The following is a 15,902-nucleotide window of genomic DNA, read 5'->3' on the forward strand; positions in this document are numbered from 1 at the left end:
TTCATGTTGGACCGAGCATGGGTCTATGCAAGCCCAGCCTCTCAAATAGGGCTCTTTGGCAGCTGCGGGCCGAGCCGAGACCTCTCCCAAAATGGCGAGCTAAGCGTGACTCGGATCGAACTCGGCTGGCCTCGGCTTGTGTCCAGATTTTTTGTTTGGAAAAGGGGGAGATCCCGGGCCTCTGCATCAGAGCAACGCATATAGCCACATTTATTAAAAAGTAAATAAGTTCAACACAGATCTTGAAGTCTCAAACGAACGAACCAGAAAAGCTCGCAAAGAGCAGAAGGGTAAAAGTAAAGCCACAACCGGCTAGCAAAAGAAATATAGAAAAACTAATTGCCTATTCTATTACATGACCGCCATCCAAACCGGTTGAAAATAGCCCGTGCTACCATCTCCCATCGGATAGATCCAGTAACTAAACGTTTCCTGACCTACGTCGTAGTGAGTAACGATCACATATGGATCAACGCAGGAGCGAGGAAGGACAGGACCGGTGGGTGGAGTGCGCCACTTGCCTCATCTCGATATAATTTGTCGGGACAGATCACATGGGCTCACCTTGGCTGCCGTGCAATTAATAAAGTACACTTAATCTAGTTAACTGTGTAATTTGTTCCGGCTCCATCATGTGATCGCCACCTAGAAACTTTGACCCTTTTTTAGCCAAAGACCGCCGTTGTTCGTCCTACTTGCAAGGTCAGTGCAGCCGCCCGCGCAGATCTCGCTCCCACCGCGGCGCCGGAAGGACGGTACGTGAGTTGTCCTCCTTAATTTTTTCCGGCCGCTGTTTGGTGATTCGGGTCGGAGGTGTTCTCTTAGCTACGTACGCTGTGCATCGATTTGCGGTTCTGGTGGTAATCCGACTAGACTTTCAGCTAGGGATGTGGTTGTTTGATCCTATTCTTCACCTGTTTGTATCTTGTTGTGCTTTATATCTTATTTTCATCTTCAGACTTATGACTCCCACTGCCCTCCTCCGAGCTAGTCTGCTAACCTGTTCCTTATATATATTATTGTATACATCTCTGTTTATTGGCAGATCTGCAGTTAAATTTTATAAATCAGCAGAAATCACCATATCTCCATTAGCTAACCGGAGTCTCTCTCTATCTCGCTCTCTCTCTCTCTCTGACCATGGTTGCTCATTAATTTGTATGCCACTTATTGTACCAGTAAAATATAGCCACATCTTTAGTCTATCGTACAACGGTTCTGCTGTTTTTGTTCTACCAGGAGAAAGGTTAAATGGATCTTGTGAGTGTGGAGCCAAGAGATCTGTCGTTCCATTTATTGGAAGAAATAACAGATGGTTTCTCTGAAGAACGGAAACTTGGAAGCGGTGGGTTTGGAAAAGTTTACATGGTATGATTACAGATCTGTGTATAGCTTTCTGTATTCATATTTTGATTTGCCTCAAGGTCTGTGAGTTATTATTATGTGGCTCAAACGACGAGAAGCAGTACTGGGAGGAATGTTGCTAATATTTTAATTACCATGCTGCGCAAGTTTATGGGCTACAACAATAAGGATGTTTAACTGGCATACCCATCTTGCTTTATGATGTTTTTTTCAGGGGATTCTCAATTCCTTGGTACTACCAGTGGTGAGGGAACAATTATGAGCACGTCCCCTGATGGCATTCTCATACTTTCAGCCCTCACTAATGGCAAGGGCATAAAAAAACGTTTCTTTAATACATACAACGAATTATACTAGTACTCCATCTGTTTCACAACACATATGTTCATTTAGGTTTGACCAAGTTAACAAAAAAATGTACCAACATTTGCAAAACCACACTGCTATATATTATAAAATACATTTTTTATGATAGTCTGTCTTGCATATGTTATTATTATTTTCTTCTAACTCAGTAAAAGTTGATAAGTTTATTGCATGCAAAACGCAGATGCATATATATTGTGATGCAGAAAGTATAAGATATGGGTCATCAAATATTAGGAAAATATTTTTTGTAATATGTATTAAATGTTTCCAGGGCGTTCTTAAAGATGGGGAAAAGATTGCAGTGAAGCTGCTTCATCCGTTGCCGGGACTCGAAGACAGTGATCAACAATTTCAGAATGAGTTTGACAACCTTGTAAAGCTTCGACACCAAAACATCGTGCATTTAGTTGGCTATTGCTATGAAATTCAGAAACGATATGTAGACTACAATGGAAGAAATATTTTTGCTGAAGATATACGTAGGGTGCTCTGCTTTGAGTACATGCAGAAAGGAAGCCTTGACAAGTATCTTTCTGGTATGATGATTCTCCTTTTGTTTTAGTTAGTATCCTGATGAATCATTTCAAAATTTGCATTTCCAGAATAGTCATCCTTTTGTTACTACAGATGAGTGTAGTGGGCATGGCTGGAACACACGCTATGCAATAATCAGGGGGATATGCAAGGGTTTGAAATACCTTCACGAGGAATTGGAATCTCCTATTTATCATCTGGATTTGAAACCAGCTAATGTATTATTGGATGAGGATATGACACCGAAAATCGCAGATTTTGGCTTGTCCAGGTTCTTCTTCGGAGAAGAACAAACACAGGTTACAAAAACTTCTATGGGGACATTGTAAGATTAAATCTTATTGCGTGCTAAAATTTCCGCTCATATGATATGAAATTATATTTGTATCAATTATGAATGATATCAATAAAATATATGGTGTATTATGCAGGGGGTACTTACCGCCAGAATACATAGAGAGGGGTGTGATCTCAAATAAGTTTGACATATTCAGCTTAGGTGTTGTAATCATAAAGATAATGACAGGACCTAAGGGCTACTCCAGAAGTGCTGAAATGCTTTCCCATCAATTTAGTGAGCTTGTAATAAAAAAATCTTTTCTTTATTGAGATCAATTACTGCACATCGTTCACAAATTGTACTTCAACTTTTCTAACACTCTACATTTAAAAAAAATAGGTGAATAAAAACTGGAGGAGTAGGTTTCATTCCACATCATTAAACATGGTGCAATCATATTTGGAACAAGTGAAGACATGCATTGAAATAGCTTTAAGCTGTGTCGAGGCCGATCGGCAAAAAAGGCCGGATATAGGGTATATTGTCAACAAGCTGGATGAGACTGAGATGTTGATTCAGTTACAACATGCATTAAGTATTGATGCAGGGTCATCCTTGGACCAGGTGTGATAACTAAGGGCACAATTCGGTGTTTACTATGCATGCACTTTGCCTGCTTTCTATTCTTATTTTCTACCAAGATTAACATTTTTATTTGATTTGTGATTTCTTCTTACATGTAGATAAGCCCTGACATGCCTACTGGGAGTGGCTTACTGGATGCATCTCCAAAAATAGAGAGTGGGTGTCTGCATGCATCTCCAAATATAGAGGGTGGGTTACTGGATATCCACCCCTGCCAGCTCGACTTCCTGTTTGAGCCAAACAAGTTGATCTCGTGTCCACTGCGCCTAACTAACAACTTAGGTGACCAGCATGTCGCATTTAGATGTGTCCCAAAAACACCAGAGATTTATCTGGATGGACTGTCGCAATTCCAAGGCGTTCTCCCGCCAAGGTCCACTTGCACCTATGTTCTAACAATGGAAATGCAACAACATCCGCCGACGAACATGGATGCCCTTTCCTTGATTCTAGAGAGTTGTGTAGTTCCCCAGGACATAGGGGACATAGATGACTACATGTCTAGACAAGGTCCAGGGCACGCGGTAAGATTGATGGCCATTTGTGGTCCAGCAGGCAAGACTGTAATCTCCGAGGTTAGTTATTATAGTTCCTTTAGGCTAAGCAACTAACTTGAACTTAACGTATGCTAGTATTGATTTTATGTGATATTCTTCCTCGTTCTCATACTTTGTTTTTGGCATGGCGAATGGTGTGTGCTCGTTACCAAGCAGCCTATCCGACCACGAATAAAGGTGTAATAAACTTATATGTTGCTTGCATTTTGCATATATTTTACTTGTGCTAAATGCTTCTAACCAATTGTGTTCTTCAGATCATATACTGCAGGGATGAGTTTCGGGAAACATTATCAATGGACGTGCATCCAACGGAGCCTTGGTGAGTGACTCGGTTTTAACTCAGTTTCACTTATTTACTTTCATTTCGTACATCAGTTTTTGACAGAAAGACTGTAAGAAAGGCCCCTACAGTATAATTGTTGTAACAAATTTAAATTACAAGTACCATGCCTTGAACCTGAATGGGTGGGAAAGCATCGACCACTTTCCACCATTAGGCAAGGCCTTAGTCTGCATTTGGTACTTTTCTTTGATAAAGAACATTTCATTCAATTGATATATCAAAATGATATAACCACAATGAAGGAATGTTCTCCTCTTCATAGCACGATGCGTACAGCCAACACGTCCAGCACAACCAAAAAATAAAGATGGGATAGATCCTATCCAGAGATTACATACCATCCATGAAGGGAGAAAATCTCTCTCGTCGTATATGCTCCAGTTGGGTAGATGCCATCATAAAAAGGTCTGTATTCTCCAGCCTTTGCAGGCTATACTAAGTACGGAGCCATCACATACATCCATGAATAACCTTCGATGCCGAGGATGCGAGATGTTGTCGTACGCTTGGCCCTGGTCATCAAGTCCTCATCAAGTGGCTGTCACACCATGAGCACTGATGGGGTGACGACCGCTGCGTCTCAGTGGTTTGGGGAGTGATGTCGGCAGCAACAACGTGCCGGTGCCCTCTATAGGTGGAGTAGATGAAGCCGATGGTGAAGAAAACAGAGGAGAGAGCTGCACCTTAGTCCCCACGCGTATTGAAGTGGGAGTTACTTTAACTAACTTGAAAACAAATATATCCTTCATATAAAACATGATCAACAATTATCGCTAGCCTTTTCCCTTTATTGTTCTACTTCTTCTTGTATTCAACAATTTTATATGATATACACTTCTTCTAGTCAATTTATATCCTTTTATTTTGATATGGTCTAAAAAGTGACACTACCTACAATTTTTTAGAATATTTTGTTCAAAGAAAAATTAATTGAATGTTTTCAATTTATTATATTTTATTACTTCTCGCCCACTTAACAATTTTAGCTATATGTATTTTTAGTTGGTGCTGAAGTTGGGATGACGAAATTTTACTGGTCCCAAAAACTAGTATCAAACTATAAATTTGATAGTGTCAATTTTGAAAACTCCATTATGTGTACATTTGAAAAAACCAAAAAATTGAAGTAGGCAAGAATGAAACCCATCTTTTGAAATTTCTTGAACATATCCACAATTTTCGAGGCTGTTAATTTGAGAAAACTATTTATTTCTGTTAAATCCTATTAATAGAGAAATATTTGTTTGGAAAACAGGATTATGTTAATCCATGCAATACCGAATGCAGCATAAGGGAAGAAAAACCTGAGATGCAGATCCCACTTAACGTGATTTGAAGGAACTTTTTTTTTCTTTCTGCAATCAACTGCCCAGACATGCTATATCCTCTCCAGAATTTGGTTCTGATGAAATTCACTCTTCCTGCAATCATGGTTGTCACAGCTAACGTCTAACTCACAAATTCTAATACCCCCTCCTTTCTAAAATATAAGGTGCAATAATTTTTTTCACAAGTAAAATATTCCTGTGTTTGACCAAGTTTAAGGTGAAAAATATGAACATCTATAATACGAAATAAACAATATAAAATGTATACTTGATGGTGGATATAATTATACTAATTTGTTATTGTATACAATGATGCTAAAGGAATTGAATCCAGGACTTTTTTTGCTGCATTAGTTGAGGCCCATTAAGCACCACATCTTACAACCATTAGTGTTGATCAAGCTGTTGGGCCGAGAGAAATTAGTGCTGATTTGAGGGGAACCATTGTTTTCAATAGATGAATGATCAAACTGTTAGGCCGAGAAAATTAATAAAATGATGGTGGGATGAAACCCACGACCCTATGGTAGCTTCAAATACCCAATAAAGTAGCCAACAAATCCAACTATAATGCATGTCTAGCACATGGAAGCTAGAAATTTGAAGCCTCTTTACTTTCCTGTCAGCAAAAATGCTGCTATTCATGTGGTGACACCCATTAACCAACTAACCCAACTTTATATTTTGTGTTCATTAGATGGAATAATAAATTTTTAATTGAGGGAAACTAACACATGTATACAAAACTGAGACTTTTGTATCTACACCAAATTTGACCAGAGAAAAATTGTATTGGAACATATCCCTGTAACTTCTATGTATATAACATGATAATTTTATCCACGTATATTTGATAACATACGTGCAGAACAGCATGGTAATTTTCTCCCAGGGAAATAGTTGTTGGAACATACCCCTGTAAACTCTATGTAAATATCTATTATATTATTAAAACGATAGAAAAGGAACAATTTAGATTAGGTAAGTAATAGCTAGCGAATGGCCCAGATTACTAGAGTTGTACGTGACAAAAGGATGCAGTGTTTTCTTTCGGAAAAACAATACCGAACATGTGTATAAGCATGTACATTAAGGAGATGCATACGAATACTTTCGATTACCTAGAGTTGCAAGGCTCTGATGAGCCAAAAAGATGCAACATTTCGTAAAAAGAAGACCGAAGACGTGTGCTGGTGTACAAGCATGTACGTATTTAGGAGAAGGATAGATGCATCCATGAATTGAAGTGGTCCCTTTCCCGTGTTGTGATAACATGCATGCAAACGAATAATACAACACTTATATATACGAGTACTATATATCACAAGTCTAGGCAGTACACACTTAGCAAAAAAAAGTCCAGCAGTACGCAGCACACGAGATAGAGATTTCAAGGAACACGAAGGAAGAAAGAAAATTGACATCGGCAATATAGGCGGGTTCTTTAGAAAGGGCAATACAGGAATTTTGCTAGACTATTGCCCAAAATACTATCAGTACACAAGGTTGCAGACTTTGCCACGATTTATTTTTTGAGCTGAGATATCAAAAAGAAAATAAAGAATACTACTTTTTTCCAGCCAAGTTGTGCAGTTTATTGTACTTGAATCCAACAAGTAGGGCTAGACTGCGTGCGTAAGTGAGGTCAGCAACATATCAAGTAGTATGCGCTCCATATTTTGGGTGAAAGGACTGCGGGAGTACAGCATATAAACACCAAATGAGTTTGTACTTTTTTTTGCGGGGAATTGTGAGAGCTTTATTCAAACAAAAACGCTCCTAGGATCATCCGCCATAAGGCTATTGATCAGGAACGAAGGTGCAGAGTCGAACCAATTCTCGGTCATCCTCAGTGTGCTGGCGTGCCTTGCACAAAGATGGGCCGGGAGATTAGCAGACCTGTTTACATGCTGAATTACAAAAGAGTCAAAAGACAAAGCATGCTCTCCAATCTCTACTAGTAACGGAGCCACGACCGAACGAGAGCCGTGACGAGTGTTCCAGATATTCACAATCTCCAGGCAGTCGGATTCCAATATAACATGTGAGTAGCCTCGTAGACGAGCAAATAGGGCTCCATCTCGTAGTGACAAGGCCTCAGCAATGAGAGGATCCGTAACACCGATGTGCGGTTTACACCAGGAAGCAAGCAGCGCCGTGGCAGAGCGAGCTACACCACCCACTCCAGCTAGTCCTGCTTCGGAGTTGATTGCACGGTCAACATTTATCTTGACAAACCCTGCTTCTGGAGGTCGCCAACCATGACCTGGCAACAGTGTAGCTTGCTTTTTTGGGATGTCGAGCAAGGCCAAGTCCTCTCGAATGCGTCGAGTATAGTACACTGGATCCACGTGCTCCTTCTCATGAGTCCAACGATTCCGCGAATGCCAGATAGCCCACATCACCGACACAATCTGTCCTCTCACATGATCCGAAAAATGATCATCGCATAGGATGTCGCGCGCCCATGTTGCTGGATGTAGGCGTGGAAGTCGAAGGTCGAACCATGTTTGCGCTTCATCCCAGAATCTGCGTGCATGGGAGCAAGTCACCAGTGCAGCATAAGATCCTCCTCTTTGGCCAAGCATACATTGCATAGGCTTGTAGGTTTGATATGTTTGTGCTTAAGGGTTGCTTCGTCAGGGAGGATCCCGCGAAGAACTCTCCACCAAAAAACTCTGACCTTAGGCACAACTTTGAGCTTCCACAGAGATGTCCACATCTGTTGTTCAGATTTTGGGGCACCGGTAGCCGTCCCTTCCTCTAGAGCTTTACGCTCTTTCTGATTCATGAGAGCACGGTACGCCGACTTGACAGTGTACACACCCAAGTTTTCAAAAGCCCAAGCAAAGAAATCATCCCCACCTCCGGTACGCAATGGTATATTCAAGATAGTTTCTGCATCCTGAGCGAGAAAATTTTGTCGAACAAGATCCGTCTTCCATGTCCAATTTTCTTCATCAATGAGTTCATTGACAGTATGTAAAGTAGTGGGAGTAATAATGGACATAGGAGACATGCTAATGGTACCTGGAATCCACTTATCCTCCCAAATAGAGATAGATCTTCCATTACCAACACGCATGAGCAGACCCGCCTGAAGAGCCTCGCGTCCCGCCACAATTGCCCGCCAAACTGGAGAGGCTGACTTCGGCACTGTAGCGTGCAAAAAATCTGAATCTAGAAAGTGTCGACCCTTCAACACCCGGGCGCATAATGAATCTGGGATAACCATAAGCCTCCACCCATGCTTCCCAAGGAGTGCTAGGTTGAACAACCCCATGTCACGAAAACCCATTCCCCCCTGAACTTTTGGCGATGCGAGAGCTTTCCAAGAAATCCAATGCAAAGATCAAATGAGTTTGTACTTGACGGGTTCTATCCAGAAGCTAAAAGTTAGTACTTACACTAAATATGGTAGATACGTGTAAATAGGTAGAGATCACTTTCATTGGTATAAATCATCATGCAAGAAAAATCGGTGTTCGATGCCAACCAGCTACACATGTGTAAAACTGCGTATAAAACATATCATGTGAACATAAAGCAAGTTAAGGAAGCAAAACTGCATTTTGTCTGCAAGAGAAGAAGTTGAAAGCAACATATCATGTGAACTATGTAGCAAGTTGTTTGAGTTATGTTAAAAATAGATAAATCAATCCCCATAAAAAACATGCATGACAATAAAGGGAATATTAGGATGATACTAAGTGTTATCTAAGAACTTCATCTGATAATTACATTGTTGGGTATGTCTATAAGGCAATTCGAGTAAGACATCATGCCTTGAAGCATCTAGAAGTAATGGTGCATGTACAAATATAACATAAAGTATAGTATAATCAGTCAATATTTAAATTCAGTATTTCCTTTAAAATTGATAAGAAATGAGCTCAATGCGGGACAAGAACAAAAAAAGATATGCATCATCAATATTAAGATTTAATTATGAGGAAAATTCGTCTAAAGGCTACTGTCTCCCTTCCGGTTTACGGGGCTCATCGTAAGATTTCAGTTTTTCTGTTTTATAAGTCTCATTTTTATTACTTTCCATCACATGTTCAGATTTGAAGGTACATTTAAATCTCTGCATGAAAAATTAAGATAAAACACACCAATGCATGTAAAGCTTCTTGGTCATTTATTGGGCACACATGCATGTATTGGAATTAATGCATTGGTAAACACAATTTTCAAGAAAAACAAGTGCATTAATTGAGTACTTTTGCAAACTAAAAAAATCATTCCACCACTCACCATCTACCTTGGTTGGTGAGATTTTTGAATTGATCCCTATAAACCAGAATGGAGAGAGTGTAGTAGCAAACATAAATAGAAATGACCAGGAGTAAAGTAAAAAAAAGTCAAAACATTATTATAAAATCGATGATTTTGAATGGATTGATGTGGATCTCCATCCCATCGTTCTTGCATTGTTGTTGTTAGATAATAAAATATCAGTGTCAACAACAAAATGCACACTCCATCAAATACCAAAGGTTGCATAGGATTTTACGATTTCTTTTTTTATTCTCAACTATTTCGATAATAATATAGCATCAAAATATAAATCCAAGGGTAGTTTGCAATAGAGAACATAGCAATACATAGTAAATCTAGGCACGCAAATGCATGAGTCACCCAACTAGGTATGATAATTTACGCACCGCAGAGCTGATAAACTACGTATAAACACCTTGGTAACTTTTGACCTGGGAAAAGAAGTTGTTGAAAACGTACCCCTGCTAACTGTTGTATAAATGGTGTGCTAATATACGCACAACAAACCTAACAAATTGGGCACAAATATCGTGTTAACTTTGACCAGGGAAAACAGTTGTTGAAAAATATACCCACGCTGGGTTTTTTGTAAATAGCATGATCAATTACGCTGCACAGAGCTGATTAGACATGTACAAACACCATGATAATTTTTGAATGGGAAATAGTTATTGAAAACATATCTCCATAACTTCTGTGTAAATAGTATGATAATTTACGGACAACCTAACTAACAAGTTACGCACAAAACACCATGGTAAATTTTGACTAGGAAAACAGATGTTGAAAATATACTCACGGTAGTTTTTGTGTAAATAACATGGTCAAATATGCACCGCTGACCTGATAACACATGCACAAACACCGCTGTAACATTTTTGACTAGAGAAAAATGTAGTTGAACACATACCCTCGTAATATATGTATAAATGGCAGGGTAAGATACACACTGCACGGATGATAACTTATACACAAACACTGTAACTTCGATCAAGGGAAAAAGATTTTGAAAACATACCCCCGATAATTTTTGTGCAAGCAACATGGTAATGTACACACCGTAAGCGTCCTAACGTACTTAGCCCAAGTGTGGTAAACTTCTACACGAGAAAAAGTCGTCGGAACATACCATCATGGGATCTAGTTTCTAAGATCTCATCGCAATGAAATTTTTATGTGTTAACGGATTTTAAACCAGACCAATGGTTTGAGCTAGAAAACATTTTGAATTTCAAATTAGGGAGAATATATGATGACATCATCTTTTGTTCTATAGTGCATGCATGCATGTGCATGTGGATAGAAGGTTGGAGGAACCACTTTTATACCCCAGTAATTTCTGTACAAACAACATGGTAACTTATGTACCACATGTGTGATAACTTACAAAAATCTAGGCCTGGTAAAATTTGACCCAAAAAATCGCTAGAACATAAACGTAGGATCTAGTTTTAAAGGTCTCGCTCCATGATTTTTATTTGAAAACATCTTTTGAATCTGACCGGCGGTTTAAGCTTCAAAACATCAGTTTTTGTACTCTAGTGTATGCATGCATGGATATAATAAGAGAAAGAGGTGCACATGAGAGGAGAGAGTTATTATTGTACATGCATTCTTGTAATTACAAGGGAGAGAGAATCATTCTAATGCATCTATGAATGTAATTAGTGGGAAAAGAGATCATTTAGATCTACCCCTACCTGCCAACCGTTTTGCAGTTAGTGTAGTCCTTTTCTCAATAAACTTTATCAAAGATAGAGATGTTTTATGTAAAAAATTAATACATCTTATATTTTGGAATGGATGGGGTATAGTAGGATCATATCCTAATGTGGCTATGTTCCGAGGAGGGAAGTTTAAAGGAAATGTTAAAAATTTCAGGTTGGCTTTTTAAGCATGGTAAATTAAACTTTCTTTATGGCATATGTCCCGAGCATGGCAATTTTCTTCATCAAGCATGATAAATCCTAGCAAAAATACTAAACGTATCTGCAATTTTCATGCTTGCTGAAAGTAATTGCCAAGCTCACGACGCGTAATTTCCCAAAACTTCATTTTTCCATAAAAAATTCATTTTTTTCATACTTAAAAATATGATATCAGATATGTAACAGAGTTTATTCATTATGTTTCATACACACTCAGGATCAAATGCCTTTTAATGTATATGGTAGTTACCCGGAAAAAAATACATGGTAGTTAATCGGTACTAGATTAAAATTTCGGAGTAGTGACACTACCGTTGTTAAAAGTTGAGTTATGGTTTTAGTGCTGAACTATCCTTCTATGTCACACAGGATTTTGGGAGGTCATTGTAATGGATACGTGTCCATTTGGAACTACGAGACCCAGGTACATACGTTTCTAACTGGCATTCATTTTTTCATTCAAACAACAAAGGAGAGATAAAACTGCCAATTGGATATTCAACATTTTGTGTGGAATAAGGTCTAGCAACAAGATTTTAAAGCCTGCTTCACAAACATATTTTTCTAGGCTGTATATGGTTTTTTTATTTGCGGCAAAGGCTGTATATGGTTTTATTGCTTCTTTATGTTTAATTTTTTGTGTCCAGCCCATCAAGTGCGACCAATTGCAGTCGTGTGGTTCTTGTTCCAGTTTTATTTGTCCATTCTTCTTTTTCTTTGTTCGATGCGAAAAGAATATCCGTACGTGTTGTTGGTCGAGTTTCCTTCAGTGGTTTTTCCTTCTTTGTAGCGTTATATTTTTTGCATGATTCTTCCATGTAGTTGCCTGCACGTATGTTCTTCTTTTTCTTTTTCTTTCATTTTTACATGATTAAATAATTCTTGCAGTTCATAACTCTCGTATGCATAAATATATAGATATTTCAACTAGAAGTATACCTATACAGTATTGCAGTTCGTACAAAGCACATAATGCACATATTAGTACAGGAAAATGAACAACTAGAAGTGTGTGTGTGTGTGTGTGTGTGTGTGTGTGTGTGTGTGTGTGTGTGTGTGTGTGTGTGTGTGTGTGTGTGTGTGTGTGCCTTTATAGTATTATTGTTCGTAGAAGCACATAATGCACATATTTGTCCAGCAAAATGAACAACATAATTTGATTATATCGAACCAAAATTTGCGAAAGATACACTACAAATAGTATAATTTGGTCCAGATATGGGCATAACTCTAATAACAGTACTGCAAAACAGGTTAGCAGTGGCAGGCGAAAAAGGCCTACCAGTGGCATCACGCCTGCTACTGGTAATTTTGCTACCTGTGATGGGCGCCCGTATTCACCCGCCACTGGTTAGGCTGGGTACCAGTGGTGGATGTGTTTATTTACCAGCTACTGATAAGGATTGGTACTAGAGGCAGGCACTTTTTCCCTCCCTACTCTGGTACAGTCTCCAGGACGCAAGCAACACGATGCCACAACAAATGTGATGCAAGTTACTATCAATAAATAGGACCACATCACATAAAACTAACGAGAGTAACTTATAACAATAAAAGATAAGTGAACAATAAACGAGTAACAGACAATACATAGTCAACAAATTAAGTGTTTGTCTACATAAATAATACAATCGGGAAGTGTGTAGTCATGTAATATCTTGGTAGACCGCTTGCCTTGCTGGTTCTGCTCTCCTCTACACACACATCAAGCATGCCTCTTTCGTTCGTTTGACTCATCTTCGCCGGCGTTGTTACGAAAGAACCAGGTTGACAAGATGCCCTCCTTGTTTTTGACATATACGAACAAGCTCTGGATATGTTCGGACACTATGCCCGCTTCAAGCAGCGTGAATTGTAGGTATTGTCCCCATTTGACGACGTCTTCTTGCTTCTTGAACGGTTTGACCAACTGCAGGAAGTCTTCGATGTGAAGGCAAACATAAAAGCCACATCTCAGACTAAGCTCCGGTTACTGCTTGCGACACAATTGAGTGCTGTTCTTGAAGCATATCTTACCATTTCTGTAGTTCCTCCTCGGGATGATCACTTCGCTCAAATTCCAACTAAATAGACAACCATCCAGAAAGTTTGCCTGTAGCGACCAATATTTATTAATTTGGGCTCTTCGTGGAATCCATGAAGTAATAATTGGACCTTTGTGGTTATAGAACTACCAGAATCTAGTGGTCCCTGCGCAAACATGTGAAAATACCATGAATATGACCAAGTTTAGAAGTTCGTTATGTCAAAACATATATAAAGTAAAAAAACTACGAATGCATAAACAAGACAAGCGCTTACTTGGTTTGGAAGGCCACGAGTAGTAGCCTTTGTTCTTTTATGTTGAAACACAGAAGGCAATCCTTCATGGACTTATTAGTAGTCTCATCGAGAATGTTCTCACTATTCATGAGAAAAGGGTCGGATATCGTGACATTTATAACATTCATGCGCATGGCCCCTCTGGCTTGAAAAGCGCCCATTAGCCTAATCAGGAAAATTTTGAGTTTATAGAAGCTGAACAGATAGAAGATTTCTTGGATATCCACAAGTATTTTGTCCACATGGAACACTCTTCATAGAAACCGTAACCCGTTGGAACGTTCGCCATGTAATGTATTCGGTTAACGATGGAACCTGACTTACGATTGGCTGGCTCCGAACCATGATGTTGTCATGTAGAATCTTCGTCTCAATCCTGAAGTCACCATACACATGATGCAATTACATTTATGGACCTAGGATATAGACATGTAGTAATCTTGGCGGGTTAGCACATTGTTCGTATGCCAATGACTTCCTTGTCGAGCCGTTATGAGGCGGTGCTTTTTCATTTTTATCGGTGTTGACAACCTTTTCCTTACTATTCACTTACACATTCCTCCGTCGTGTCCTTTGTTTTACCGGTTCAAAGGAGGCGATCATACATGACATCGCAGATTTGGACACATTATTGAAAGTGTTTTGGAGTAATCTTGTCTTTCTTGCAAGATTGTGTATCGGGATTGGCTGGCGGAATATCCTCATTAACTAGTATGTTCTCGACAAAAGGGCATGTTTGTCATAATCAGGATGTGGGAATCTTGATGAATGTTAACCGGCACATTCGTAGCCGATAGTCGTGAAGACCCTCCTAGACCGACAATGTTTGGAGTTGATGTTATGTTTGGGGAGGACTTGCCAAAGCTAATATCCACCGCCGACCACTTGAGGTAACCCATAGTGCAATCTTCAAGAGCACGTGGATCCTCATCCTCTTCATAAATGTTTTGAGGTAGAATCAACCGCTCATATTTCGGGATCACCCTAAGCAAGCAGACCCTCGTCATGCTTGTTTGTAACTCATAGTTGTGCATGACGTTCCTTGGAAGGACTCGACCATTTGCAACCTCCTTCATCTTGTTGCCCACTAGGGTGAGGAGAGTGCATGGAAGTTGTTTCTGGCCCTTTACATTAGATACTGAGGGGATGGTACTATTCGTGGGAGCAATGGGTGGCAGCATCTGTGTCACCTTCCTCTACGGCACCGCCAACTAGGTACCACCATTAATTTGTCAACCTCATTGTCCCTTCAAGACTAGCTTTAATCTATGCGATTATTTTATATATGGTATAGTTGTCGAAACATTGCCTAGACTAAGTCATTGAGTTTCTCACCATCCTTCTTTTTCTTTTCCTCTTTAGTCAGCTTCTTCATGGAGGGATAGAATTTCATCCCAGAGAGCAAGGACATCGCCCAACATAGGACCTCTAGTCATGTCTCTCTTCCTTTGAAGGGCCAAATGAATTGGGTCGACTACCCACCTATTGCCATCTATTGAATCCTGCGAGCTTTCTAGGCTCTAGGTAATCTGTAGCTGCAATATGAACTCGTAACATTTATAAATATATGTATATACTCAGTAAAAATATAGGATTGAAACAGGTTCTAGTGGCTAACTACCGCTCTTTTGGACACCTTGTCCACCTTTGAGTCTTTGAAGTAGTAGAGTATAGTCTTTTCATCATAGATCAAGAGGGACCTAAAATAATTCTTTGTGGTTGTCTCAACGATCATCGAAGGGCATGGGTTTACCTTGTGAAGCAAACTCGGCGTCCTTCACTTTCCAGACCAGCTCCTTCCCTTCGTAACCACAGTTGCCAGGTGTGTGGTTCCGATGCATTTTGGACGACAGCTATCCCCTTGATTTCGGTCATCTCGTATTCATTGGTCTTTTGGTAAGCAATGAATTCATCCTAATCTTCATCGGTAGTCAAAGGATATTGGGG

At 39.5% G+C, this 15,902-nt stretch overlaps 1 protein-coding gene across 2 annotated transcripts in view; it reads left to right on the forward strand.

The window, feature by feature from the left end:
- The first annotated feature begins 558 nt into the window (after positions 1-558).
- LOC109770508 (uncharacterized) overlaps positions 559-15,902 on the forward strand; it is a 32,022-nt gene continuing 16,678 nt past the window's right edge. For both annotated transcript variants that reach the window (XM_020329211.4, XM_045229373.2), the window contains exons 1-10: positions 559-755; positions 1,240-1,368; positions 2,006-2,270; positions 2,362-2,593; positions 2,700-2,850; positions 2,948-3,172; positions 3,292-3,768; positions 3,907-3,927; positions 4,008-4,072; positions 12,003-12,057. In XM_020329211.4, coding sequence (XP_020184800.1) covers positions 1,252-1,368; positions 2,006-2,270; positions 2,362-2,593; positions 2,700-2,850; positions 2,948-3,172; positions 3,292-3,768; positions 3,907-3,927; positions 4,008-4,072; positions 12,003-12,057 — 1,608 coding nt within the window. In that variant the 5' untranslated portion in view covers positions 559-755; positions 1,240-1,251. The remainder of the gene's footprint in view (positions 756-1,239; positions 1,369-2,005; positions 2,271-2,361; positions 2,594-2,699; positions 2,851-2,947; positions 3,173-3,291; positions 3,769-3,906; positions 3,928-4,007; positions 4,073-12,002; positions 12,058-15,902) is intronic.

The sequence above is a fragment of the Aegilops tauschii genome, chromosome 5 (assembly GCF_002575655.3).
Source record: "Aegilops tauschii subsp. strangulata cultivar AL8/78 chromosome 5, Aet v6.0, whole genome shotgun sequence".
In the NCBI taxonomy this organism is placed as follows: domain Eukaryota; kingdom Viridiplantae; phylum Streptophyta; class Magnoliopsida; order Poales; family Poaceae; genus Aegilops; species Aegilops tauschii.